At 35.3% G+C, this 26,133-nt stretch overlaps 1 protein-coding gene across 11 annotated transcripts in view; it reads left to right on the plus strand.

Annotated features, from left to right (window-relative positions):
• Positions 1-26,133, plus strand: part of LOC107506660 (spermatid perinuclear RNA binding protein) — a 125,878-nt gene that overhangs the window by 59,224 nt on the left and 40,521 nt on the right. For all 11 annotated transcript variants that reach the window (XR_004949987.1, XM_036217817.1, XM_036217818.1 and 8 more), the window contains 9 exons: positions 10-177; positions 3,339-3,559; positions 8,044-8,209; positions 11,722-11,866; positions 18,888-18,979; positions 19,495-19,590; positions 20,703-20,814; positions 21,521-21,618; positions 21,833-21,944. Coding sequence is in view for 10 of the 11 variants with exons in the window: in XM_036217817.1 (XP_036073710.1) it covers positions 175-177; positions 3,339-3,559; positions 8,044-8,209; positions 11,722-11,866; positions 18,888-18,979; positions 19,495-19,590; positions 20,703-20,814; positions 21,521-21,618; positions 21,833-21,944 (1,045 nt within the window). In the remaining variant the exon portion in view is untranslated. The remainder of the gene's footprint in view (positions 1-9; positions 178-3,338; positions 3,560-8,043; positions 8,210-11,721; positions 11,867-18,887; positions 18,980-19,494; positions 19,591-20,702; positions 20,815-21,520; positions 21,619-21,832; positions 21,945-26,133) is intronic.

Raw genomic sequence — 26,133 nt, forward strand, 5'->3', positions numbered from 1 at the left:
CTCTTGTAGGTGTAATCCAGAGAACAGTCTTCAAACATTTTTGCTGTATTGACTCTAAGGTGTCAGGGGACTCAGGCTTATGAGGAGGTACTGTCACACAAAACAGTGTCTAGTGAAGACCACAAGGAAGAGGGGAAAGGATCGGAAAAAGAAGCTAAAACACTATAGAAAACCATGGTAGGTTATTATTTGTGTGTCTTAACTTACAAAAGATCTCAGTCATTTCAAATTGGAAGTGTTAACAGTGAGGTCAAGTGAAAAACAATGGTGTTAACTTTTGGCTCTAGTGCATCAAATAAAGATGGCACTCCATTGTTTAGGCGAAGCAGATGAGTTCAGATTTATATGAGCCCTTTAAACCACAAGATGGAGCCCCTTGAGCCTGCAGACCATAAATTATTAAATACAAAGGAGGGAATGCTCATAAATAATATTTTCTAATAAAACCAGCATTAGCAAACTGATACAAATGGTGACCTTGAACTTGAAATTGTGTGCTTTTCTTTAGTCTTCTACCTGAAGTTTAATTTTTCCCCATAGAAATTGAAAATCCTGAATCAGTCCTTAGTACTGTGAATGGCCATAGGAGTTTATGGCCATTAAATGTGTATTTAATTTGAAAAGCCACCTTTTCCCACATGCATTTGAAATAATAGGGTCAAATTGATGATTGTAGTGGGGGCAATGAACAAAAAGCAAGGAAACCTTGCTTTTTGTAGAAAATTCATACTTTGAATTTGAGATTTTAGATGAGGTCATAACCTGGTGCCTAGTTTTGTTTTGTTTTGTTTTGTTTTTTTTTAAATTGGTAAAATATACTGAATGTTTTTCTCTTAGTATTTTGGTTCTGGAGGATAATGTGTGATTTTTTTTCCCCTTAGTATAAGTGAGAAAAGGCTTAAAAAAGATATTATAAGTGGGAGAAAAAGCACAAAAATATTAATCATCAGTATGTTTGAAATATATTATTTTGTGAGTGATGGTGTTTCTTCTTGATTTTTAAAAAATTTATTCTAGGGATTGTAACAGTTTTCTCTTTAGAGAGAAAATTCTAATATTTTAGTTTTGGATGATGGGGAAAATTTTAACTTGAGATTTTCTCTGTCATTTAGTTTTATGGTGAGATATAAAAAAAATGACACTCACTTGTTCCCTCCCATGTGAATTATTTGTCTCTTTAGCTCATTTATCTATTACAGTATTGATATTCTTATAATTTAAAGAAAAGCTTTATACATATTATTGGTCATAGTTGATGAAAATTCCTTTCCTAGTTTACTTATGTTTAATTTAGCTCAGTTTTTTGGGTCTAGGAATTTTGTGTTTTTACATAATTTAATTGTTTGGTAGGCATTTTCCAATTTCTCCTATTCTTAGGTCTCAGATTCAAATGAGAACATTCTGTTTTTGCATAGTTCTTCCAATCTGATTTTTTAATACTTAAAAAAAAATTTATTTGGAGCTTATTTGGGTAAATAAGATCACCATCCATTTTTTTAAATATTGTTTATTGAGTTCTTTCATCATTGTTTTATGATGCTGTCACATCAAGTCAATTCTTGGATTTAACATTGGCAGTCAGTGTTATTTGTGAGAGAAACACATATCGCAACATGTAGCAACATGTAGTTTAATTATGGTGAGGCCAGTGTGCGGGGCTGAGTAATTTAGCTGACTAAGTAATTTAGTAACTCATCATAAAACTAAACGACAGGGGAAATTCCAAGTTAACATTTCCCCCTACCATTCAGAACTAAAATATTAGTAGAATTTCTTTTCTAAAGAGAAGCCAACTAAGAACAATCTACCATCTCTAATTCATTATATGGCTTTCTGGTTTTCTTGTTACTTGTTTTGAGATATGTGAGTAAATCTCATGAAGTGATCAAAGTTTGTTTCTTCGTGGCAAAAGACTCCAGCTGGGAGACTTGTTGTGAACTTGGAACAGGAAAGAAATCTAGACAGAGATGACTTTTATCTAAGAAAAAAGGAATTTTTGTGATTGTTTTTAGTCCTTTTATTATATAACAATTTAATAATTCAGGGTTTCAAAGAATTGCTTGCCTTTTTAGTTATAGTTTGCTCATTTTATAAGGAGCAGTAATACTGTGGTATTAATTTTTTAGTGTCCAAATTAATATGATTTTTAAAATACTGATATTCAAACAAAAACAGAGTAACACTGATAAAGAATCGTGAACATTTTGTGGTAAAGACTTTAAAACAAATATTTACCAGCTAGTAGCACATAATTTCATGTAAATGAAGACACTGTAGCCACCCTTTAGTTGGAATACTTTTTGGCTTTATGGAAACTCACAAAATTATCTTTGTTCATTTTGCTTTGTACTGGTATAAGTGTTGTCTTGGTATTTGTAAATTGGAAATATTCAAAGGTTTTGACATGTGACTCATGAGTGTAAAGGATCTACTCTATTAAATTTTCATGAAATTCATTCTATTTCTAGGCTCTAATCTGCTTCACTGACTTCTGAGCCAGCATGTAATTTTAATTACTGCTTTTTAAATTTTTGATATTTTGTTTTAGCATAATGATACCACTCATCCATCTTTGTATAATATTTCTTGATACTTTTATTGATTTTTGTCCCCCAGTGAGCTTTAAAATTATTTTTGTTGAGTATTGAGGGGATTTTGATTGAGACTGTGATACATTTGTAAATTAGTTTGGGAATTTGATTCTTCTGCAATATGTATTTTCCCTGTTCTGGAATTTTGAATGTCTCCTATTAATCTATTCTAAAAATTAAAGCCTCATGCCAAAGTTTTGCATGCCAAATAGTAAACAGTATTCTCATGTCCATAGTTTTTCTAGTGTTCATGCTTCATGCATAATGTTGTATTTTGTATTATTATTGTATTATGAAAGCTCAGTTTTTCCAGGTACAAAAATCTCCAACAGTTTAGAAAGGAGGACACTGAAGACTGGGTATCATGAGTCATCATCATGCATTTCCAGATACTCTATTCAAGCTAGAAAGTATCTGTTTCTCACAGATGATGTGTGATATGGGTGACCTTTTTGAAGTGATATTCAGAACACATAGATTCAGCTAAAAGGTAGTGTCTGCATATGCAATACCAAGTATGAACTGGGCGAACTTTGCCAAAACATGAATGAAAGATCTCTAATTTCCTGGTGTGTTTACCAGAATGGGGTTTACTTCCTATTCCTGAGTAATTTTTTACTGTCTCAATGTTAACTATTTCACAACAGTTTGACAATTAATGCTGTAACTTAAATATAGTTGTATGTCATCTTTTTCAGGTAACATTTTTTAAATTTTAAGTAATTGTTTTCTTTTTTCTTCCGACAGAGATCTATTAGATCCTTTGCCAATGATGATCGCCATGTTATGGTGAAACATTCAACAATCTATCCATCTCCAGAGGAACTTGAAGCTGTTCAGAATATGGTGTCTACTGTTGAATGTGCTCTTAAACATGTCTCAGATTGGCTGGATGAAACAAATAAAGGCACAAAAACAGAGAGCGAGACAGAAGTGAAGAAGGATGAAGCCACAGACACTTACTCCAAGTGAGTGTGACCTGACCTTCATGGCGCTTTACAGTAGCGCCCAGAAAAGTCCGAGGTCCCATACCACTGGGTTACATTTGGTGTATGGTATTCTTTGGGTTTTTCTCACTTATATGATTGTAAACAAGGAAGTAAATGTTTGTGGAATTTTTGAGTTAAATTTGGAAGGAAAACAAGAAAGGAATAATGATTAGACCAGAAAAAGATGGACTTGTGCAGGATGCCCTTGGAGAGTGCACCAAACCGTTTAAAATCTTGTCTTTCGGAGGTTGTGATATGTCATCTTTTTCATGTGTTGGTTCAGTCTCTAAATTTGGAAATAAATGGTGTTTTTCTGTTTCTGGGACAATCAAAATGTCATTTTACCAGGTATTTTAAAACACTGGTTTAGAAGAAAGAGTGCAGGAAAATGTGTTCTAAAGATATTTTTGACTGTTGTTTACCTTATTGATTCCCAGGATCCAGCTCACTCTCTTCCATATAGCGGAATGAAAGAAGGCCTAATGGTAGCCAGACCCTTCAACAGTTATAGCAGAGGAGTCTCAATGCTGTAACAATAGTAAGAGATTAGTGAGATGAAGCTGATGATAACTAGAGTCAGATCATGAAACTTTTTATGACATGCTACGCTTAGAGTTACTGTTTTGAGCAATGTCACTAGGATTAGAATAAGTGTATGATTCACTTTGAAAGATGAAGCTCATTTAACTGTGCTGTATTAATAGGATTGAGAACATTGGCTAAAACTTGTAAATTGAGGATAGAGGTTACAGAAGTTTTTTTCCAGCTTTAATTCTAAATCAGTGTGATACGTAGATAATAGTGGGAAAGTATTGACAAATTGATTTCTTCATAGAAAGATGGTGTACCCTTTTCATTTTCAGGTGAAAGATAATCAGTGTCAGTTTTCAGTTGAAGGACATAATTCTTTTACTTTGTTAACTATTTATAGGTAATATATGCATTGTATCTCATTGTAGTTTTGTCAGTTTCCAGGTCCTTAGCAGTAATTCAGTTTTTCTTCATATGACGGCTTTAAAAAGGATACTGTCAAATTTTGGAGTTGTTGTTAATTAACATTAGCAGCATTTTCCAGTAATCTTATTCTGTATATCCCAGTCCCCGTCCCGTGCAAGTAAAATAGTTATGTGCTCCGTATTTAAATTGTACTTTGGAATTGTTTATGCCCTTTTAAACTTCGTGTGTGTGTGTGTGATAAAATATATAACATAAAATTTGCCATTTTTATCATTTTTAAGAAGAGTTTCATTTTTCAGTGGAGTTCAGGCCTTTTTAATACATCGTCTGTTGTTTGTTCTCAAGGCTGGGCAGACTTTTGGAAAGGGCTCCAGTAGGCTTTTGCTTAACTGGTTCAGGTCACTGTGTTCTAAAGGTTTTTGTTTTAAAGGTTTCAAAAAGATAATGCACTGCACGTGTTTGTTTGGATTTTTAATTATAGCTCTATGTGTAGATGCTCTTGATTGTCTCTGTAAAGTCTTTCCAGTTTGTGGAACAGTCACAGGTTGAACGCTCATCTATGATTCTTCCCACGTGGTACATCTCAAGTTGTGCAGAACTGCGCCCTTACTCTGTATAAACCGGAGGCAGGCACATCTTCAAGAACAAAGCTGCATTTGATAATTGATGTGTATTGCACTCCTGGTATATGCCAAGTACCACAGAGGGCACAGAGAGGGGTGATGGCTAGTCGATATTTCTTAAGCACCTTCTATTGCCAGGCACTGTTAGGCAGGTTTTACCTGTGCACTCTTATTTTACCTTTTTATAAACTGACTCAAAAGTCAAAGTGCACAAGTTCCCACCATTTGTATTGTTAAGAATATTAAGACTCTGTTATGAATTTTAAGTAAATTATCCGTATTTGGATCGCTTGCTTTACAGTGCCTTCTATATTCAAATTCATTGTTGAAATATGGGAGTAAATCAGGACTTAGTTCCTTTGCTCAGTCATGCTGTCTTCTATATAAGACCAAGTATATCATAATTATACAGAATTTAATAAGTGAGCTAACAATGGCTACCATTGTTACTAGCTACCATTTCTTGAGTGCCCGCTACTGTACTAGATTACATTTCACATTATTGTATAATAAACCTAGTCTGTTATTATCCTCCTCCTCTGCCCCCATTTATGTATGAAATTTCCACTTCTTCAGATTTGCTTATGAAAAAAAAAAGTGACTCAGAATTACTAACAAACTTTAACTTGCTTAAGGTCACTGAGTGTGTGTGGTGGAGCCAGGATTTATATTCTAGTCTGTCGGACTTCAGGTCCAGTTTTCGTAGCATCTTTGTTTTAATTTCCCGTGACTAAAATGAAAGTACAGAGCAAGGAGATACGGTGGTTCTAGGGGTCAGAAAAAACTTTATGAAGGAGGTAGCATTTGTGGTAGGTTTAGAGGATGGGTTGGGGTTTGGCAGGAAGTGAAAGTAGAAGAAAAAATCTCAGCAAAGATCTAGGTGTGAGAAAGTATAGAGACCATTTGAAGTATTAATAGCTATTGTTTATTGAGCTATTAAAATATGCCAGATTCTGGGCCAAATTCATTACTTAAATGATAGTCTCAGTACCACTTAGAGATGAAAGTGTTATTACCTTTTTACAAATGAGAACATGGGGCTGAAAAAGTCAAGTAATTTGTCCAGTGTTGCACAGTAAGTAGCAGAGCCAGAATGTAAATGAGAAAGTCATGCTGCCCCCTAAATTGCCTCCCAAAATGCTAAGTATCTAAATGTGCAGTGGGGCACCAGGAAGATAATAGGCGGAGTGCCATCTGTGTGGTGCTTTTGAAGATTATTCTGGTTGCAGTATACTGTGTGCAGTAGATTAGAGATGGCAGAGGTTAGTTGATAAGGCCAATGAAAGGAGGTTATTGAGGTAGGTTAGGTGAGGGGTAATGTGAGCCTGAAAAGAAACCAGTTTGAAAGCAGTGGTTCAAGGGTGCTATGGATGGGGAATTTATGAACTATTATTAGATTTGGGAGAATGAGAAGATGAGAGGACAGGGATGCAGAAGAAAAAAAAAAAATCAAAGATGACTGACTGTATTCTTAATATCGAATAAGTCTCTACACTTGGGTCACTGCTTTAAAATGCTTTTTATTTCTTTCTATACTTTTACACCCTTATAGTTTTTTACTGATTTATGGTTTATTGAATCTCTGAGGTGTCCCAGGCACCTATCCAGTGACTAGATTTCCACAACCATAATTTGTTTCTCTCTTCTTTCTCTAGTTCATTCTCCATTCCACTGACTTCAGCCCAACTCTGTTGATTCTTTACCTCCAATTAGAATGACCTTTCTTCCTACTAAGCATTAAATCAAGGCTCTGCTGAAATCAGGCTTTCAGGTTGCTTTGCTTGACCTCTCTGCTTTTAACCTTTACCTCTTCTGAACTTGGGATGCAACCATAATAATGTAAAGAACCTGAGTTGTGGTCAAACCAACTAGAGTTTGAATCCAGACTTTGCCATTTTACTCGTGCTGTGAACTTGAACAATTAGCTTTTCTGAGATTCACTTTTTTTTTTTTTTTGGCCTTTCAAATGAAGGTTTATTGCGAGGTGTAAATGAGAATTGTGGCATGCAGTTTTTTTCAGATGTTACTTTCTCTTCCCTTTTTAAGTGGGTTACTGCTTAACTGCTGTGTAAGCCTCTGAAGCAGGAGATTGGATATCTTTTCTGTACTCAGACACTTGGTTACTTAACTGCTCAGCTGTTAATTTTCACTTGTAATTGAGGAAAATGAACCAATAAGAAACTTTTAGTATTGAAATTAAGGATAGATGTTAACATTATTCTTATGTACCACTCATGACTTGATGGCCTTTGAGTGTTTCTGTTCTTTTAGCTACTTCTGGATTTGGAATGCATATTCTGGCCAATTATCTTTGGTTTGTACCTTCTTTCCTCACCTCTTTGCTTTTATCACATTATTCTGCTTTCCCCATAAACTTTTGTGGACTTCTGGAATGATACAGCTGGAAGGGACAAGCCAGGGCACACCTAGCTGATTGCCATTTGACAGTTGTGGATACTGAATCAGCAGGCACCACCAGCAGTAGAGTCCAGGGCTTTTAGAGTTCCACCCCGATGTTCTTTGTCAGTATCCCATGGTGTTCATGTTTCTCACAAATTCTTTAATTACCAACAAAAAGATAATAAGAATTTTTTTACAAATTTGAAAAAATGTTTAAGGGATAAAGTATTTTTGGATTTTCCCAAGTAACACAGATGTAAGGAAAAACGAAAAGCTCTATAGTCTGAAATATGCTCCCTATTGATTTCTTGGGGAAGATACTTTTTGAGGCTTAAATCGGAGACTTAATTTTGTGGAATTTTGGATATCTGGATTTATGTATTTCCGTATCAGTTTGTAAGGATATCCAGATAGCCAAGTAATGATTAAGTTTTAGTTTTGGAAATAGGTTGTAAAAGTAATCATTCAGACTTTTATTTTTAGGGATCAAGGTGGTCGGACATTGTGTGGCGTAATGAGGATTGGCCTGGTTGCAAAAGGCTTGCTGATTAAAGATGATATGGACTTGGAGCTGGTTTTAATGTGCAAAGACAAACCCACAGAGACCCTGTTAAATACAGTCAAAGATAATCTTCCTGTTCAGATTCAGGTGAGTACAATTCAATTGCATCTCTAGGAAAATTTGTAAAAAGTGAAAATAGGTAGTTTCCTTGATGAATTCAATAACAGGAAATAGGTAATAGTAAAGGATAGATACAGACAAAAGGATTACCGGTACTCTGGGTAACTGACTCATCTGTCATATTTAAAGCAAATTTCTGGAGATTAATACTCAGGATATATTTACCGAATTAAGATGGCTGCCAAGGTACAGCCTTACCATTTTCAGGTGTATCTTGATGAGAGTCTTCATGTTTTCCAGGCTAGGTCTCTGAGCATTATAAAATACCTGGAAGGGTTGGTATAATGCAGAAAAGAATTGAATGATCAAAAAAAGCCTGGACAACTGGAGACTTTCATAGATGATAACTTTTAAAATTGAAGAAGCAGTTAATTTAACAATCACCCGTTCGTTTTGTTAATGGAAACTCACTTTAATTCCTTGTTTCCAAACCCTTTTCACATTGGGATGCATTTAGAAAAATTTAATATTGGCATGCTTCCTGGAGGATGTTGCTGAAGGCTGTGAGAACCTACCTCAGGGCTACAGGCAACCAGTTGCTCTAGGACTGTGGTCACCCTAGGACCTGCTCTGCCAGCTGCTCCGAGGGCCAATTTCATCGCAATTGGGAAGCTGTGATCATCTTTCAGTTTCAGATATCTTATCTCTGGTATAATTAGCTTATAGCTTTTTGATGATTTCATTTCAGTTAGCCCTTATATCCATGTCACATAAATAGATATTAGTCCACAAGGTCCAAACTTTGAGTTGAATGCACTCTTCTATTTTGTTGGTTTCTTTTATTCGTATTTCTTCGAAAAAGGTTCTTTTCCCCACTTCCAAGTAAAAGGAACTTTAAACTGTTTTTTAAATTAGTTTTGTTAGTAGATCATTTTCTTTTGTATTCAACTCATCTTTAAAGCCATCTTCCTGATTTTTTTATCTATCATTCTTGACAGTCAGATTTATGTTACTTGTTGACACAGTCCCCTGTTTTAATTTTTAGAGTACCTGTTTTATCAGTCTGCCTTAGATCTTAAGTTATTTTTTAAGTGAACAAATGAAGAAAATTTCCTGGACTTTCATAGGGTTGAATTTCTTAAAAATTTTAAAAAATACTTTCGCAATCATATGGGGAGGGAAAGTTGCAAAGCAGCATGGAGTACAATAAAGCTTAAGAAATGGAACACTTAGTAACCGGTTTCTGGCCAAGCATACTTCTGTTGTTTAGAATGTTAATAATATTCCTTTTGTTTTCATTATTTTTAAATTGCTTTAAAATTTAATCTCTATTTATATATTATAGTGAACATTGTTACTCTTAAATCTATAATAAAGTAATAATCAAACAGTTGGACATCTTAGAGGCTTTTTCAACCATTTCACCCCCCTTTCTGTTCTCTTTCATTAAGTCCTGTTTCTTATGAGTGGTCGTAGTCTTCATGGGCTGAGAACCAGTGGTGTAATAAATCGTTCTTATTCTGAAAGTCTGTCACATTTCTCCAGTATTAAATATGCAGGAGATTGGGCCAAGCTTTCTCTGTGCAGATCACAACTATGTGAATTCTGCACTTTTCCTCTCCTGAGTGAGGGTGTATTTCTGGGCACCACAGTTTTAAAATGCTCTTGTTGAGCTAGCAAGTGTTCAAGGGAAGGGTGCAGGAGAGAGTGCAGGCTGTGTAAACCATTTCAAATTTAAAGAGACTGGGGCCTTTTAGGCTAGAGAAGATTAAACCAGACACGGATATCTTTAGGTTTTTGAAGGGCTTCTTGGAGAAGGTTAAAGAGGCCTGAACTCTTAAGATAATGGAAATTATGAGAAACATGTTTCAATTTAATATAGCCAATATAATTATCCAACAGTAAAACCAACTGCCTTCTATGATGGTTAGATAGATCCATTACTAGAGGTATTTGGGTAAAGGTACCCAGATAAAATGAGGACATAATTGTACACCCATCTCAGATTAAATTGTAGACATATACCATATACAAACACATATGTCCACATACATACATGTAAGTTAACAAACTTATTATTACTAATAATATTTCAGAAAATTAGTTTAAGGGTGATTTCTGCCTTTACTCCCTGTTTACCCTTTGTTTTCTTGACATTTGTAGGGAAAACCAATCTCCGATGTGATATGATTTTATTTTCCAATGAGTTAAAAAAAATTTTTTTTTGTAAGCATTTACCAGAGCAAAACTTTCAGTTATCTAAGTACCTTAATTAATTGAAGTTGTACCATGCCTTTTCTCTACATATTCTTTTCAATTTTAGAACTTCCTTGAGCAAGGGAGGAGAAGGATGACCCAAACAAGAAATCACTTATAATTAGGCTAGCCCAAAACTCATACCATCTGTTTATTACTTTGGATGTTTCGTATGGTGATCTGCATGCATAATTGAAAATTTTAGTTTGACTCATTCTCTGATGGACATCTTTAATTTTCTTATAGTTATAAAACGAATTTGGGCAGTTGTCTGTTTTTTCTCTATATTCTGGTTCTGATTTTTCCAGTCATTGCGTATCCTTTCCTGTCCTTGGCTTCTTGTATTCACAATTAGATAACAAATTTTCTATTTTCTATCATTTTTGAAATGTTTAATTGTAAAGATTATTTTTATGTAAATGGCTCTGAATTCTTTTAATGCACACTAACGAACAGAGACCCCATAGAGTTTCCATTCAGCTATTTAAGTCAGGTAATAGATACTAAATTTCACCACCAAGAAAGACCCTGTAGAATTTATTAAACTATATATTCAATGTAGAATAATATATTAAATATAACTTATATGACTCTAATTGGTGATTGTGGATGGCCCTTAAATTATGTGTATAGTTGTGTGTTGAATGAAGCAATGCACCTTTCCCTGTGGGTGTCAGATGACTTTTCACATAAGGATAGATCTCACTGGAATGATCTCTGCATCCTATCATTAGAGAAGGGAAGTTATTTATGCACATTTTTTTTTTTTTGGCCGATGAGTGTGCAGAGATTCTTTTTTATTCATTTTTACTTGATTCTCTTTTTTAAAAAAATATACATAATCTTAAATTTGTAAGTCCTCAGTAAGTAGGAGTTCCTTTTTAGGCTGTCTTATCAAAAAAGGTGTTGGTTTAGAGTGCATTCCCAGTGATTTGTTTTTCTACAGTAGGTCTCTGTAATAATTTATCCTTTATCACATAATGATGTTGGTATTTTACTTTCAAATATTAGGAAAAAAGAATTTAAATACTGTTAATAATTGTATAAATAGTTGACATCGTGGCCACTTTTTGAAGGTTGGAGAAAGAGAATTTGCTGATAAGGTAGGAGGGGAGAGAAATGTTATCCCTAAACTGAAGAGCTGGTTAAGACCATTGATCTCCTGGTACAGTATAATTAGTAGTTAATAAGTTTGGAAAATAAGGGGTGATCATCCTTTTTTTTTTTTTTCTTTTTTCGATTTTAATCTAATTGGGTGTTTTTGAAATCTTGGTGACTTTCAGAAACTCACAGAAGAGAAATATCAAGTGGAACAGTGTGTAGATGAGGCATCTATTATAATTCGGAATACAAAAGAGCCAACACTAACTTTGAAGGTGATACTCACTTCTCCTCTAATTAGGGACGAATTGGAGAAGAAGGATGGAGGTATACACACACACATATATATATACATGTATTTGTTTTGTTTTTCTCGTAAAAGACTCTCTTGAGTGCTATGTTAACTATGTTTTATGGGTTTAAAAAATAACTATCTTTATTTGTTTTATGCCACTCATAGTATTTTAAACAGCTTATGTAAATCACAATATTTTGCAAAAATGTATACATTTGAAATATAAAATATGTTACTTCAAAAACCTGTGCTTATCATGTTGGTCTTAACTCTAATTTTTATACTATTCTCATGTTCTGATTTACTTTGTCTAGTATTCCATTATTATTGGTGTCATTCAACCTATTCTATATAGTTTGGCTTAGGTCTGATTTTAGGATTAAAAAAACAGTATTGTTTTCAAATTTATTCACTTATTTCAAATTATTCATTTGTACATTTCTCTTGACTTCTAATAACTAATCTTATAAGATTTATTCTTTAACTGCCTATGGGTAAATATGTTTTATAATGTAAGAGATATAAATTGGGGGATTGATTTTTTTAGAAGTAAATAATCTTTAGTACATTTTTTTCTAGGAGGTTTGTGATCCTGTGACCATTTTGAATATGATATATGTGGGAATCATGCCTTAAACTAACTCTCTTCTGAAGTTAAAAAGAATTCCTGTATGGCAGTGCCATCCTTGTAAAAGTAGAGTGAGAAATCTATTCAGTTTTGAGAAGTAATGATGGAACTGGGCTTCTTCTTCTAATGTTTTTATCCTGTCAATTTGCTTGTTTCTGCCTCTCAGCCCTGTCCCGAGAAACTTGGCATGTGATATTTCTCCTGTGTCAGACCTTTGACCAACTGGCCCTTCTCTGTCATGACAGTTTAGAGGCAGTGTGGCCCTTCTGGGCCAATGGAGACTCCCTGTTGCTGTTTTTCATCACTAGACATTTAACAAGTCCCATTGCTTTCCCCCCTACCTGAAATACCAGTGCAGTAAGAAATATTGGTCAGTTTCTTAGTTTATTTCAAGTCGATGGTAAAGGTTGAAAAAGACATATCTCCCAGTGACGTTAGAACTTCAAGTTTTGGCAAGGATGACTTGTTAGGATCTCTTAAAGTAAAAGTGATAGACTCCTTTTAAAAATGTTTTTTTTGGAGGATAACTAAAATCAGCTATACCAAACCTAAGAGATATAAACTAGATACATTTATGAATCATAGTTTAAAATTAAAATGCATCCAATCTATAATTGGGTTTATGCATGTACTTTTTTTTTGCTGTATACAGTATCTCTAACACCTCTGAAGAACCAATTTTAAATGGCTTAATTTCTTTAACAGCTTTTCAGTTCACCATTAACTGTAGAACTATAAAATGATTTCTGAAGTATCAAGATAATTCTGTTAATTCTGGTAAGCTGTATTCTACTTGACCCCCTGGTGTAAAACTAACCATTTCTAAGTGTAGTTATAAATATAGTTATTATTACAGATTATTTGAGTATAGAGAGATGAGAAAGACTGAAGTTGCCAAAGAGTAGATTAATTATATGCTTGCTTGTAGCCGTAGGCATCCTTTCCATTACTTCTTTGAAAGTATTAAAACATCGGGCTTCTTTTTCTCCATGGTTTTGTTTACTTACATGGGATTTTGTCAAGAGTTTTCAGTGATACCTTTAAGCTTAGTCTGTTGCCTTTATAACTTTAATTTCTGTTCAGAGAAACAGAAAACAGATCTTTACTAGAAGTCTAGTTATTATAGAATGGAATTGTGGTAAAGTTGGAGTCTGTTTGTTTGACGTGTTTGGGTTACTAAAGGATCCCAAGACCTCTTTACGAGCTGGATCTCATCAGCTGGTGTTAACATGATTCTGTGGGATCAGGTAAGGTGAAAGAATCAGTTGGGATCTAATGTTTTATACTTGTTACTACCTGTCCTTTTGAATGGCAGAAAGACTTGCTTTGCCATTGTCCTTAACCTCCCAGCCCTGTTGACTCTTTTTATCTCATGATTTGCTCATTTTGTCTAACCTGGGCTTTGTCAAAGACAGTTTTTTGATACGCGTTAGCATTTTTGCATATTTCTTGGCAAGTTTGAGGATCTAGCATAACTGAGTATTTGAGACCTGGGCTGAAGAATTTTGTAGGGCTTATTACCTCACACTGGACAGTTCCTACCTCCTTGATTCAGTTATTTTCAGCTGTATGAGGCGAAAGCACAAGATTGGTTAGGGTTCCAGGAATTTCTAAGATATCCTTTTTTTAAAAAAATCACTCATTTTCTTTCTCAAAGTTACAAAAAATACATTATAACTTTTTTCAAGGTGATATGTTTCTGTAGAATCTCAACTCTCCCCTCTTTACAAAACAGACTATTCACAAAATTTATACACCTTACATTGTTCTCTTCCCTGTCTTCACTTGCCACATACTTAGTTAAAATCTAAAAGAGGGGAAAAGGTGTTGTCGAGAGCAGAGAGTGCTGGAAGACTGGGGCACGTAAGGGCATCACACCCTCTTCTCGGGGTTGCCTCTGTGGAAGAGAATCTAAGTACTCACTTAAAATCACTATTTACATTTTCATTGGCCAGAGTACATAGTAAATCTCATTGGTATTGTTTACTGTTTCACAGGTCAGATTTCTCCTGTGCTGTCAGTCATCGCTCCACGTTCTGACCCTTCATCTATAGGCCCCCTGTAGGATAACACTTCCATGTTACCACATGCTTTCTGCTAACGAAGGCATAGGAGAAAAAGCACAGACCTTGGTGCCTGGCAGGCAGATGTTTGATTCTTAATTCCATTAGATACTATTGCTGTGTGACCTTGGACAGGTTTCTTTTTAAATGTGGGTAATAAATTCCTTAGAAAATTGTTTGAGGTTAAATGAGAGTTTATGTAGTGTGACCTATACAATACCCAGCACAACATAGTTTCTCAGTAAATAGTGGTAGTCACTCAGCTTATGAGAAGGATTCACAGAACAAACTTACCTACTCAAACCGCCTTGAGTTCACAGTGAGAACCGGTGTACATGACAGGTCTGGAGAACTAAACCTAAACACCCAGTGAAGTGTAGTGTTGGAATCAGGATTCTGTTTTTGATGCAGTGCTAATTTGTGGGCTGATTTGTTATATAGCTTATGATTCATTGAGGGCAGGTGTCTTGTTCCTTATGCCCATCCTTTTTCTTTAGCACCTGGAATGGTACCTAATACATAGCAGGCAATCCAAAAAAATCTGTTAAATGAATTTTTGTAGCCAGCTTATTGTTTGATTAAATAGGACTGGTCCGGTGTGTAAGAAGCATTAACAGCGGGTATCTCAGAATTCAAGCTGTTAGAGTATTTTATAACTTACTGTTTTATAAGCAGTTTCTTATACACGATTATTTTAAGCCTCACAACAGCCTTATGAGGTAGATAATTGCCCTGTTTTATAAATAAGGAAAGTATTACATTTTACCAAGTGCTGGATGGGTAGGAAAACTGCAGAGACTCTTGTGGCTTAGGCTAAGACAAACCTCTGTTCTCAGTACTGGGGGAGATTTTCAGGGGTTCACGAAGAAGTTGCCCAAGAGTTCCTTTTCATGTATATATTGGTGCCAGTACAAACTTCTGACACGTCTTGACAGAAGTTTCCTGGTGCGAATCCTGCTAGACGAAGGCATTCTCCCCTTGCAGAGATCACAGCTGGGATTGTAACAATGCTGCAGGCTTTGCTTTCCTGCCTTCCCCAGCTGCTAGGCCTATGCCATCTGGTGCAAACCTTCAGCCATTATCTTTCCAGTGGCCAGCTTGTCTAGTGAGCCATTGAAAAAGTCATACGAGTGACATTTCTACTGTAAATTAGAACAGTGCTCTTTTTGACTTACCTTACTGCTGCGTTCACCTGTGCACAATTGCCTGATGTTTTGCATGGACAGTGGCTTGTGGCATAATGCCTACTCTCCACAAAGCCCCCAGGAACTGAGAGAAGAGGCTGCCAGGAATTTTCAAGCTAACTAGAAAATTCTGTCAGCATGAACTCAGTAGCTCAGCTTCATCCAGATTGTCAAAGAGGCATTCATGATAACCCAGCTCAATTAGTTTACCTTCAAAGAGCCCAGGTTCCAGACATAACTGCTGTTTAACACAGTCATGTGCTGGCTTTCTCTACCCCATGTCCAGGCTAGTGTTTCTGCTAACAGGCAGAGAGTTGGAGTGCATGTAAGGAATTAAGAGAAACTGACCAACATTTCCTGTAGTACGGTGTGTTTCTGGTCACTGATCTAACCTCTAACCAAACAAAGTTAGGCATAATAGACTTCTTTCCCAGTGCTTCCATTGTTCAGAATGTTTTATGTACCTTCATGCCCTGATGCCAGGTGACTGAACATTAAATTTTTAACAGCTGTTTTTCTTTGCTTTTGGCATTTTTGTTATTCCCCAAGCCCATCCCTCATGCTATTTCTTATCTGTTTTACTGGTCACTGTTGAAAAAAAATGAAATGGCTCACAGCTTGATTCTAGTTTAAAGATTCCACAGTGCCTTTTTATCAGAAAAGTTTTGCTTCCTCACAAAATCGAAACACCTCCATTAAAGTTCATACAGAAATGTTTAACTTGAGATTCTGCTATGAGAAGTAACAATTCTATGATTGCCACATTAAGTAATTTTCTTAATGAAAATATATAAAACTGTATATTTTTAATATATAAAGGAAACAGGGAAGCAGGGCTTACCAACAGTACTGTAGTGCCATGTGAATTTACATTGTTTTAAAATAAGAAACTTTGAAGATTAAATGAGATGAATTATTCTATCTCCTGTGCTGTGTCCCACCTCATGAATACTGAAACATTCTGGATCTTTTGACTTCTTGACTATCAGCGCATGAAAAAACATTCTGAGGGCGATGTCAAGGGGAGTCCGGTGCAAGTCTGCTGTTCACCGTTGTCCCTTCCATCTCTCAGTAGAAGCTACTGTCTCCAAATGTTGACTGTCTGTAGCAAAGTGATGCCTCTATTATGCTTTTGAATAAGAGTTTGTGGTTATAAGAGTTTGGGGATGAAATAATTTAAATGCTTTTTCCATTGTCCCTCTTTAAAAAATACCTGTTACGGGGTGCGTAAGGTGTTATTTCTAAGCTCTGACCATTGGATAAAAGTACCAGAGGTTATGAAAGAGTTTTGGTTTGCCTTGTCTTTTCCTATCTAAGCCTCCTCTGCCTCACTCCTCTCTTCTATTGCCCCCTCTTCCCAAGACTCCTCCTTGGTAAGATGATAGAATAAAACTTAGCTTGCCTTACTCTTAAAGATTGAAATCTTAAAGGATAAATATGGTCCATATCTTTTCTTGGGATTATAGTACTTAGCAGTCAGTCAACCTTTGTCATGTCTAACTTTTAAAAGATTCTAATCATTTATAGTAATTTGTTTTATATGGTATGTGAGCTTTGCACAGATGCTTGTATTGACCACAGTTAAAACATTTTGACATAAAAACATTAAAATGAGTTAATTGTATGTTTCATGACATTATAAAGACAGAATTGAGCAAGTCCAGGAACTAGGTCGCCAATGAATTGAATATCCACAGTATATTTGTTCATATTTGTAAACCCACATTAATCATTCTTTTTGAGGCTTCTCATTTTATGAATACAAGGGGGTAAATGAGACCCTGTGTTGTGAATTTGTCGGCAGAGGTTAATGTGAAACAATGCAAATATCTGGTGTGGAGCTCGCCTGGTCAGAAAATAAGTGTGTAGCACTTTAGCCTTTAGCGCCGCAGCCAGTGAAGAGAACCTAGTTCTTCCTCTAATAGATCTGTTTTCTGTCAAGCATTATGTCTTCAGTTTTAGTTAATGGCAGTCTATGAATTAGAATTTACAGTAAACTTGCTGTAACAGAATCTTGTAGTAATTGAGGAAATCAAAAAGTATCAATTATCTCGTCTCTTATTTAAAAGCATTTGGATTACATCAGTTGGCCCACACAAACATACTACCAAGTCCGATTATCAAGATTGTACTAGGTAAGAAGGTTTGGTGGACCCTGACATTAAGAGTTCTTAAAAGAAAATGATGAACCTGACTTAATTGAATTAGAGAAAGAATTACTCCCCAAGAAACATTTGTATATGTTGTAGACATTTAAATAATAATGCACCAAGGCTTCACAGATTTTAAAATCTCACTTCCTAGTAGCTTAGAGGAAATAGATTTGGCTCTCTGAACTTGGATTTAGTATCATGTGACATCTTTTCAAATACGGATATTTTTTATTAATCACATGTTAATTTCTTAACTTTGCTGCCATAGGCCATCTAATCAACTTTAAAATGTTAAAGCAAGTCAAATAGCTGTAATTAGATACTATTCTTTGCTGCCTTTTTTTTTTAAAGGTATGTAAAACTTGAAATGTATTTTAATATGTTTTATATGTGTAGTTTTAATAATTTTGGTTTAGAAAAGAAATAATGAGGGAACTCCAAGGTGACACTTGAAGTGCTCTCATCAGTGGGGTAAAGTGTCTATTTAATGGTTATCTTATTACATAAATTTATTTTGTTATAAAAAATAAAATTGTCATGCTCAGTGTAGTCAGCACATCTCAAATTGATTACATTAGAGAACACTAATTTTTCTTAAAAATTGATTAGTGATTAAGATTCCTTCTATAAAGAATAATTATTATTGCTATTGGACCCAAATTTCCACTTTTTGCACCCTGCCAAAGGAAAAAGTGCTATGTACCTATTTTGTGCCCTTTGATGTTATATATATGCTTAATAAGATCCCAGATTGTATGTAGCAGTGGTCAGTGATTTGTTTACTGAGCAAATGCCTTGAAGCTCCTCATGCACTTGTGCACAGAAAGGCTCTGATGACTGCTTACTGAGTAATCAGAGTGCATGTCATTTTTTTAAAAAAACAACAAAGCTAAATCATGAAATCTTCTGGGAGTCTTATTAGTTCACTCAGATGCTTCTCTCCTTTTTATTTTTATTGTTTGGTGTTTGACAGGAATCCCTTGGTCAAATTGTATCTGTCTCTCTCTATCCCATTTTCCCATTAGAAAAGGTTGCGATGAAAGACCCTCCGGACTTATTGGACAGGCAGAAATGCCTGAACGCCTTGGCGTCTCTTCGACATGCCAAATGGTTTCAGGTTGGCTCTTCGTTATTATCTTACTGTTATTGTAGCCTTGTGCAGGTTTCATTTGGAACACCTGCCACTTAGTGTTTTCTTAATGTTTAAAATGGGGATACTCTCTGCCTTCCATGGTTATTGTAGGAGTAAATGAATTAATGTAGGTAAAATGCTTAGTATAGCTTCTACTATAGTTGATGTTTAATTATCATATAATCCCTTTTGGGTTTAGTATTCTGAATTTCAAATTATGGCTTACAAAATATAAATATGGGTGAGAAAAGTTAACTGTTAAGATAGTTGCCTGGAATGGGGCTGCCATGAGGCTCTATGAACAGTTTTAATAATATGCTTCATTTATTTTAAAACCTGCCTATCTTTACTGTTTTTAATAACTTGATTTTTTAGTTTGTTTGACAACTGATGACTGACTGGCTAATTAGTATTCACTTTAAAGAGCCTATCCATGATCAATATACTTTAAATGAAGAATAGATTTCAAAGGGATATTGGAATCATTTTGTTTGTTTTAGGCAAGGGCAAATGGATTAAAATCATGTGTAATTGTCCTTCGCATTCTTCGTGATTTGTGCAACAGAGTCCCCACATGGGCACCATTAAAAGGATGGGTAAGTACTTAAATACAGTTAAAAGCAAATTTTGAAGCTATAGTCAGAGGAAATCCTGTAGAAATTACATGTTACTGTGAAGCAGCTATATTTTAAGTTAGCTCAGGAGTGTATTGCCTATTTTTGTTCTGGAAAAAAACTATGCATCTTTTTATATGAATTCTTTTTACGCATATAACTTGTCTCTTCTGCCATATCACATTTATGTTACAGAGCTTGAGATATTTTTTCTGACAAAAAGATTCTATACCTGTTAGAAGTGAATGCCTTCCTGTACTTCATACTATTCGCCTGCTGCCATGAAAGCCTCCTTGACTGGCACATTTCTCTTTCAGTGCCACTTGCATTGAAAATACAAATTATCTAAAATGTCGATATAAGGCTCCTATACCTTCTTTTTCTTTCTATTTGAGTGTAGACATTTAAAAATAAATTTATGTTCGTAATTAAAGTCAGGCGAACAGCATACTTAACCTGATTATGGACATAGTTTATAATGTATTTTGCAAAACTTACTTAATTTGAAAATTATGTTTGACCTAATTAAGAACACAATTAAGAACATTATAAAACAAAGCTGTAAAGGGTTACTTTAAGTTAATTTAGCAATTTTTACTTTAATATAGTATCAGTTTTTAGTTTATTAAATATGGAGATTTGGTCCTTATTTATTCTAATTATAGTACTTGGGACAGGCTGTCTGAAAGGAAGTCTGGTTTGTGGTTTGAGTGCTTCCCAGATTAAGTGGGAGATAGGTGGGCTGGATTTGAACGTTGATTAGTTATTAGCTATTACTAACTTACATGAAGGCTTGCTAAATTTTATCAGGTCAATTAGATGACCACAGTTTCTTAAGTGAGCCTTTCAGGTTAACCGAAAAGAAAGTTTTTGTAACAAAATGTCTTATGAATATATTATCTCAAAAGAGGTTGATTTAAAAACTCTAGCTGAGGTAAAAGTTGATAATCAAAGGGGAAAATTAATTAGGCCTAAATGTTAAATTTACTTTAACCCTTTTGGCCCTCATGGTAGATAGAAATGTCAGCTCACATTTAACTGGAATCCCTTTAACACTTGATGCATGTACTAATTTGTAATTTAATATCTTCTAGCCACTAGAGCTTATATGTGAAAAGTCTATAGGTACATGTAATAGACCTTTGGGCGCTGGGGAGGCCTTGAGACGAGTAATGGAGTGTTTGGCATCTGGAATACTACTTCCTGGTAAGGGTTTCAAATTCTGGAGGCAGAAGAATCAGAAAAATCTCATTTTGGTTTATTTTCATAAATGTGTGTTAAATTTGTCCTCCGCACAGGAAAATGATGTGTTGGAGTTGTTTTACTTAGAATTTTAGCAACTAGGATGCTTGAATGTTGGAAAAGTGCTATAAAACTCTTTCAATAATTGTAATTTATATTTTATATATACTAACATAAAAGGTACTAATAAGATTGTGTCTTCTATGAATTTGCTTTATCTAGAGCTCTGAATTTGAAAATGCAGACGTTTAATTAAAATGTATGAAGTTCATTCTGTTTGCAGTCTGGTGTTTAATTTGGAAAAATTAAATTTGGTCTTATTTTCCATATGTAATCCCTTTAAAGATTTGGGATGATTTATTATGCTATTTCTTAATTCTCAGATTAAGACTCAATTTTGACCTTAGATATACAGGTGACTTCCAGTAAAATGAGGACATTTAAGTGCTAACATATGAAAAATGAGAGTGTCCTTTTTACTCCATTTAATTGAATATAGTTTCTTAGTGTTTTTCCTCTCTGTTCCCCTCCCTCCCTCCCTATATTCTTCCCTCCCTCCCTCCCCCCCTCCCTTCCTCCGTCCCTTCCTCCCTTCCCTCTCCTGTTAGATTATTGAATTCTAAACTCAGTTCTAAATGGCACTTGTGTTTTTCTTTTGCCTCTGCCAAAGGGGGACCTGGTCTTCATGATCCTTGTGAGCGAGACCCAACAGATGCTCTGAGCTACATGACCATCCAGCAAAAAGAAGATATTACACACAGTGCACAGGTAAAAGATGGAGCGCATGTCTCTGTGATCTAATAGAGGGATATCATTCCTTTATTTTCTGAATTGTTCTATTTAAACACTTTTTGCTTAGAGACTTTGGCCATCATAATCATAATATTAGCATTTAATGAATGTCTGTTTAGCTAGATGTTATAAAGGCTTTATGAATGAATGGCTATTGAGATTTGAATAAATATAATCTTTTGTTCTTCAGCATGCACTCAGGCTGTCGGCCTTTGGCCAGATTTATAAAGTGCTGGAGATGGACCCCCTTCCATCTAGTAAGCCTTTTCAGAAATATTCCTGGTCAGTTACAGATAAAGAAGGTGAGTGTGAAAGTTTTTTATTGGGGTTGGACATGAGGAGGGGTGGAGGTAATCATGGGATAGGGAACTTAGTAACTGTTACTCCGATGTTAAATAGACTTACTGTTATGATCATTTCAATATATACAAATATTGAATCATTATGTTATACTTCTGAGCCTAGTATAATGTTGTCTGTTATACCTCAATTTAAAAAAATTGTTAATCCAAGTCATCATATATAAGAAAATTTATTGCTTTCCTTCCTGACTTTATTCTCTTCTGTCCCATCAGTGACATCACCTTACTGTTGATTATTCTTAGTAGTGATGAACTCAAATGGCTATGTTGGGCAGACGCCATTATTGCATAGATATAGGGACCATACTTTGAGAACTCCTGGTCTAAGAGAGAGATAAGCCATAAGCTTGGAGGAGATGTTACCACTGTACTTGAAAGTGTTACATAATCAAGAAAGAGAATACAAAAATATGAAGGAGGAGAAAAGTATATTGGAAAATTCAGGACTATTTTCTATTTGTACTAATCCGTCAGAACTCAGTTTCAACAGAAAGAGCCCAGGCTTTGAGGTCAGTACGACCTGGATCCCAGTCATAGATAGCTCCACTATTTACTAGCTTTCAGACTTAAGCAAGTAGTTCATCTCTCTCCTAGGGCCGTGACCCCCACTGTTATCAGGTTAAAATCCCCTACTCGGTGCCTGAAATACAGCAGACTCAAACGCGAATCCACTCACTCTCCTCATTATGCCCCCCCACCTCCCAAATTTTTTTTGCCCCTTTATCTCTATTAGAAGGTGGGATGTTTAACACCAGTTATTCTTCATCTGGGACCTAACTCACCTCTCACAATTGATATTCTAATAATTTTTATTTGACAGAATAGTGCACTGACCCAGTCTATTTATTTAGACAACAGAAGTTGGGTCTAGAGACTTTTTAGGGAGTTCATAAGGTAATAAGTTTTATGATACTAAGGTATTTTTATTTTATTTTATTTCTTGCCTTAACTCTTTCTTGAGTATATAGATTTCCAGAGGCTACATATGACAGGTGATAGCATCATCACTTTGTTGGCTAATGGAATGTTTATATAGTCTTATGTAAAAAAAATTTGTTTAAATTTCTAATATGCTTAATATTGATAGACATTTTCCACAAATACAGCTCTTTGGATGCTCAGTAAGTTTTTTAAGAGGGTTGGTTCTAAGATTAAAAAGTTGAGAATCAGTGCCACTGTAAACTCTTCAGGGGTAATGAATCCTCCACATCCTACCATATCGTTATAACAAACCATTGCTCTGTAAATGTTTGTGAAATGAAAGCTGTTTTCTTCAAGAGGGTGCTCCCACAGTGTTGAAAGTTTTTTGAAAGGGGGTCACGTAGCCAGCCATTTGACAATTAGCACTGCCTGTGTGATGAATGGTTGAATAAAAAATTCAAATATATAGAGATTCTTAAGATTAGTAACAGAAAATTTTGTTTCAATCATTGAATTCATAGTGGCTCTTTCGGTTTTGTATTTCTTCTTTCATTAGATAGTAAAATTTATCTATTGTGTAACTTAAATTTTCTTTTAACGTAAAGGATTTTCGCCAAAGTTTGGGAACTACTGGGCTGTCACTCTGTAGCTTAAAATAGAACAGACCGTCGGTGTTCCATTCAGGCTCTCTCAGTTACTAGCTGCATGAACTGGGCTAGTCACTTAGCTATTCTATGCCTCGGCTATAAAATGAGGGAACCATAGGCCATTGCCTCCAGACTCTTAATACATACTTGCTCATATTTTCCTGTTTTAAGCACCTAGCTTCCTGACATTGGCATTTAAACATTATTCTTGCAATTCTTGATGATTTCAGTATGAAGTCAGATAATTTTTTTCAAAACTCTGACTTCTTCATTCCTGACTTCCTCTCCCGTAAATATTTTTTCTTCTACCTTACCTCAGGTACCTGTTCTGTGAACGTATCCTAGACCTTGTCTTTAATAACTGTACCCACTTCATAATCTCATTTTTAAGAATCCCACTTTCCAATCACCTCTTGTCATCATCTGTCTAGTACCCCTACTCCAATTATTGAACCTCGCTCAGCATTGATTCTATCCACTTTTGATAGCTTTTTACTTTCTTCATGTTCTCACTTCTTCTGTCCCTTCTCTACTTACATTCCATGAGGCATCTTTATGATCACTCCCTAGTATATCCCTTCACTTGATTCTCTTCCTGGTAGAATTCTAACTCTTGGTTGAAATCTAACTCTGTGCCTTTACCAGGTTATTGAACATTGTTGGAGAAAAAATATACACTCATCTTGACTGTTTTTCTTTTAAGTCTTAGAAATTAACCTCAAATTGACCATTTGTGTTGTCCGGCAATTCTCCTGTAAGTTCTAGAGTGCTCCAATTTTCCTAGATCACTGTTTCACATCTTCTCTCATTTTCATACTTCTTCCAGTCTCTCACTCTCATCTGATAACCTTTTTTGCTCAAAGAACTCATGTACTTTGCTTTCCCGTTCTTGACTGTGGGTAAACTATCTGGGCTCTTAAGTCCAACCTTTCTGCACTCCAATATATCACATCCCCTTTTGCCTACAGATAGACATTATTCCAGCAACTCTTTTCCTACCAGCAACAATTCCTCCTTTTCTAGTAGATCGTTCTCATCAGCATAAAAACCTGCTGTAATATCTGCTATTTAAGACAAAACCAGACTCTCCCTTGATTCTTCAGCTTCTCCCAACAGAGTCCCATTTGTCTTCTCCCATGTATAGCTATATTTTTGGGAAAAGTGGCCTATTCTTTTTTCTTTTCCTCAATTTCTTTTAAACTTATTCCTGTCAGTCTTTCTTCCTTACCACTCTGCCAATCTCTCTTGTGACCTTTGCTTTACTACATTCAGTGGTTAGTTTTCAGTCTTCATCTTAGCCAGCTTTCCAGCAACGTTTGACACAGATAACACTTTTTTCCTCCAATATTCATTTTGTTATGAGATATTGCACATACATAGAAAGTATAAAAAATGCACCATTTAAAAAATAATTTTAAAATTTCATGTGATCACCACTCTGGTTAAGACACATTGTTAGCTTGTCAGAAGCCATAGATTTATTCCTCTACGTCACCTCCCCGCCCGTGTACTACCATTTCTGACTTTTTGATAATCATTTCTTTGATTTTCTTTATAGCTTTCCTACCTGTGTATGTTTTTCTAAACAATTTAATTTGATGTTGCCTAGAACCCTATAGAAATGGAATTGTACTGAGTTCACTTTTTTTGTGACTGGCTTTTTTTTGCCCAGCATTATTTGGGATACATTTACATTGTCGCATATAGCTATCGTGTGTTCATTTTAATAGCTATATAGTATCCATTATAAACATACTACAACTTATTCATTCTACTTTTAAAGGACATTTGAGTTCTCTTCATTTTTTGGTGAACAACTATAATGTTGCTAAGAGCATCCTTATACATGCTACCTGGGATATATATCTAAGAGTTACTGTATGCCAGTATATGACGTAGCAAATAATTATATATACCAATTTACACTCCCATCAGCAGAGTGTGAAACTTCCTGTTGCTCTATATTCTCAACAACTTTTGGTATTGTCAGACACTTTTCTGACATGAAATACTACTTTTCATCTGACTTCTAGGTCATTACTTTCTCTTAATTCTTCTAGCCCCAGTGCCCTCTCCTCAAGTGCCTTTGTTTGTTCTTACCCATCTTCCTGACTTCTGCATATTAAAGGGTCCCAGACCATTTCTCTTTCTTTATACTGATTCTTTACAAGGTCTCATCTAGTCTCATGTTTTGAAATACCTGCTGTTTACTGAAGATTCCCAAATTTATATTTCTACTCCAGATTATGAGCCCTTGACCTCACACCCAGTTATCCAGTGGCTCCTTAGTGTCTCCACGTGGATGTCTAACAGACATCTCAAACCTAACATGTATAAAATCAAAACTCCTGTCCTTAACTCTACCTCCAGCCTATTCTTTCCACAGTTATCACCATCCCAGTCATTGGAAACTCTGTCTGTGTATGTGCTCAGGCCAAATCCCTTTACCCTTGAATCTTTTCTTTTCTTTCACCCATCTCCAAACCATCAGCATATCCTTTGTTTTACTTTCTAAGTTTGTCCAGAATTCAGCTATTTCTTTAAATTGTTCACTGCTACCA

The sequence above is a fragment of the Rousettus aegyptiacus genome, unplaced genomic scaffold (genome assembly GCF_014176215.1).
Source record: "Rousettus aegyptiacus isolate mRouAeg1 unplaced genomic scaffold, mRouAeg1.p scaffold_m13_p_3, whole genome shotgun sequence".
In the NCBI taxonomy this organism is placed as follows: domain Eukaryota; kingdom Metazoa; phylum Chordata; class Mammalia; order Chiroptera; family Pteropodidae; genus Rousettus; species Rousettus aegyptiacus.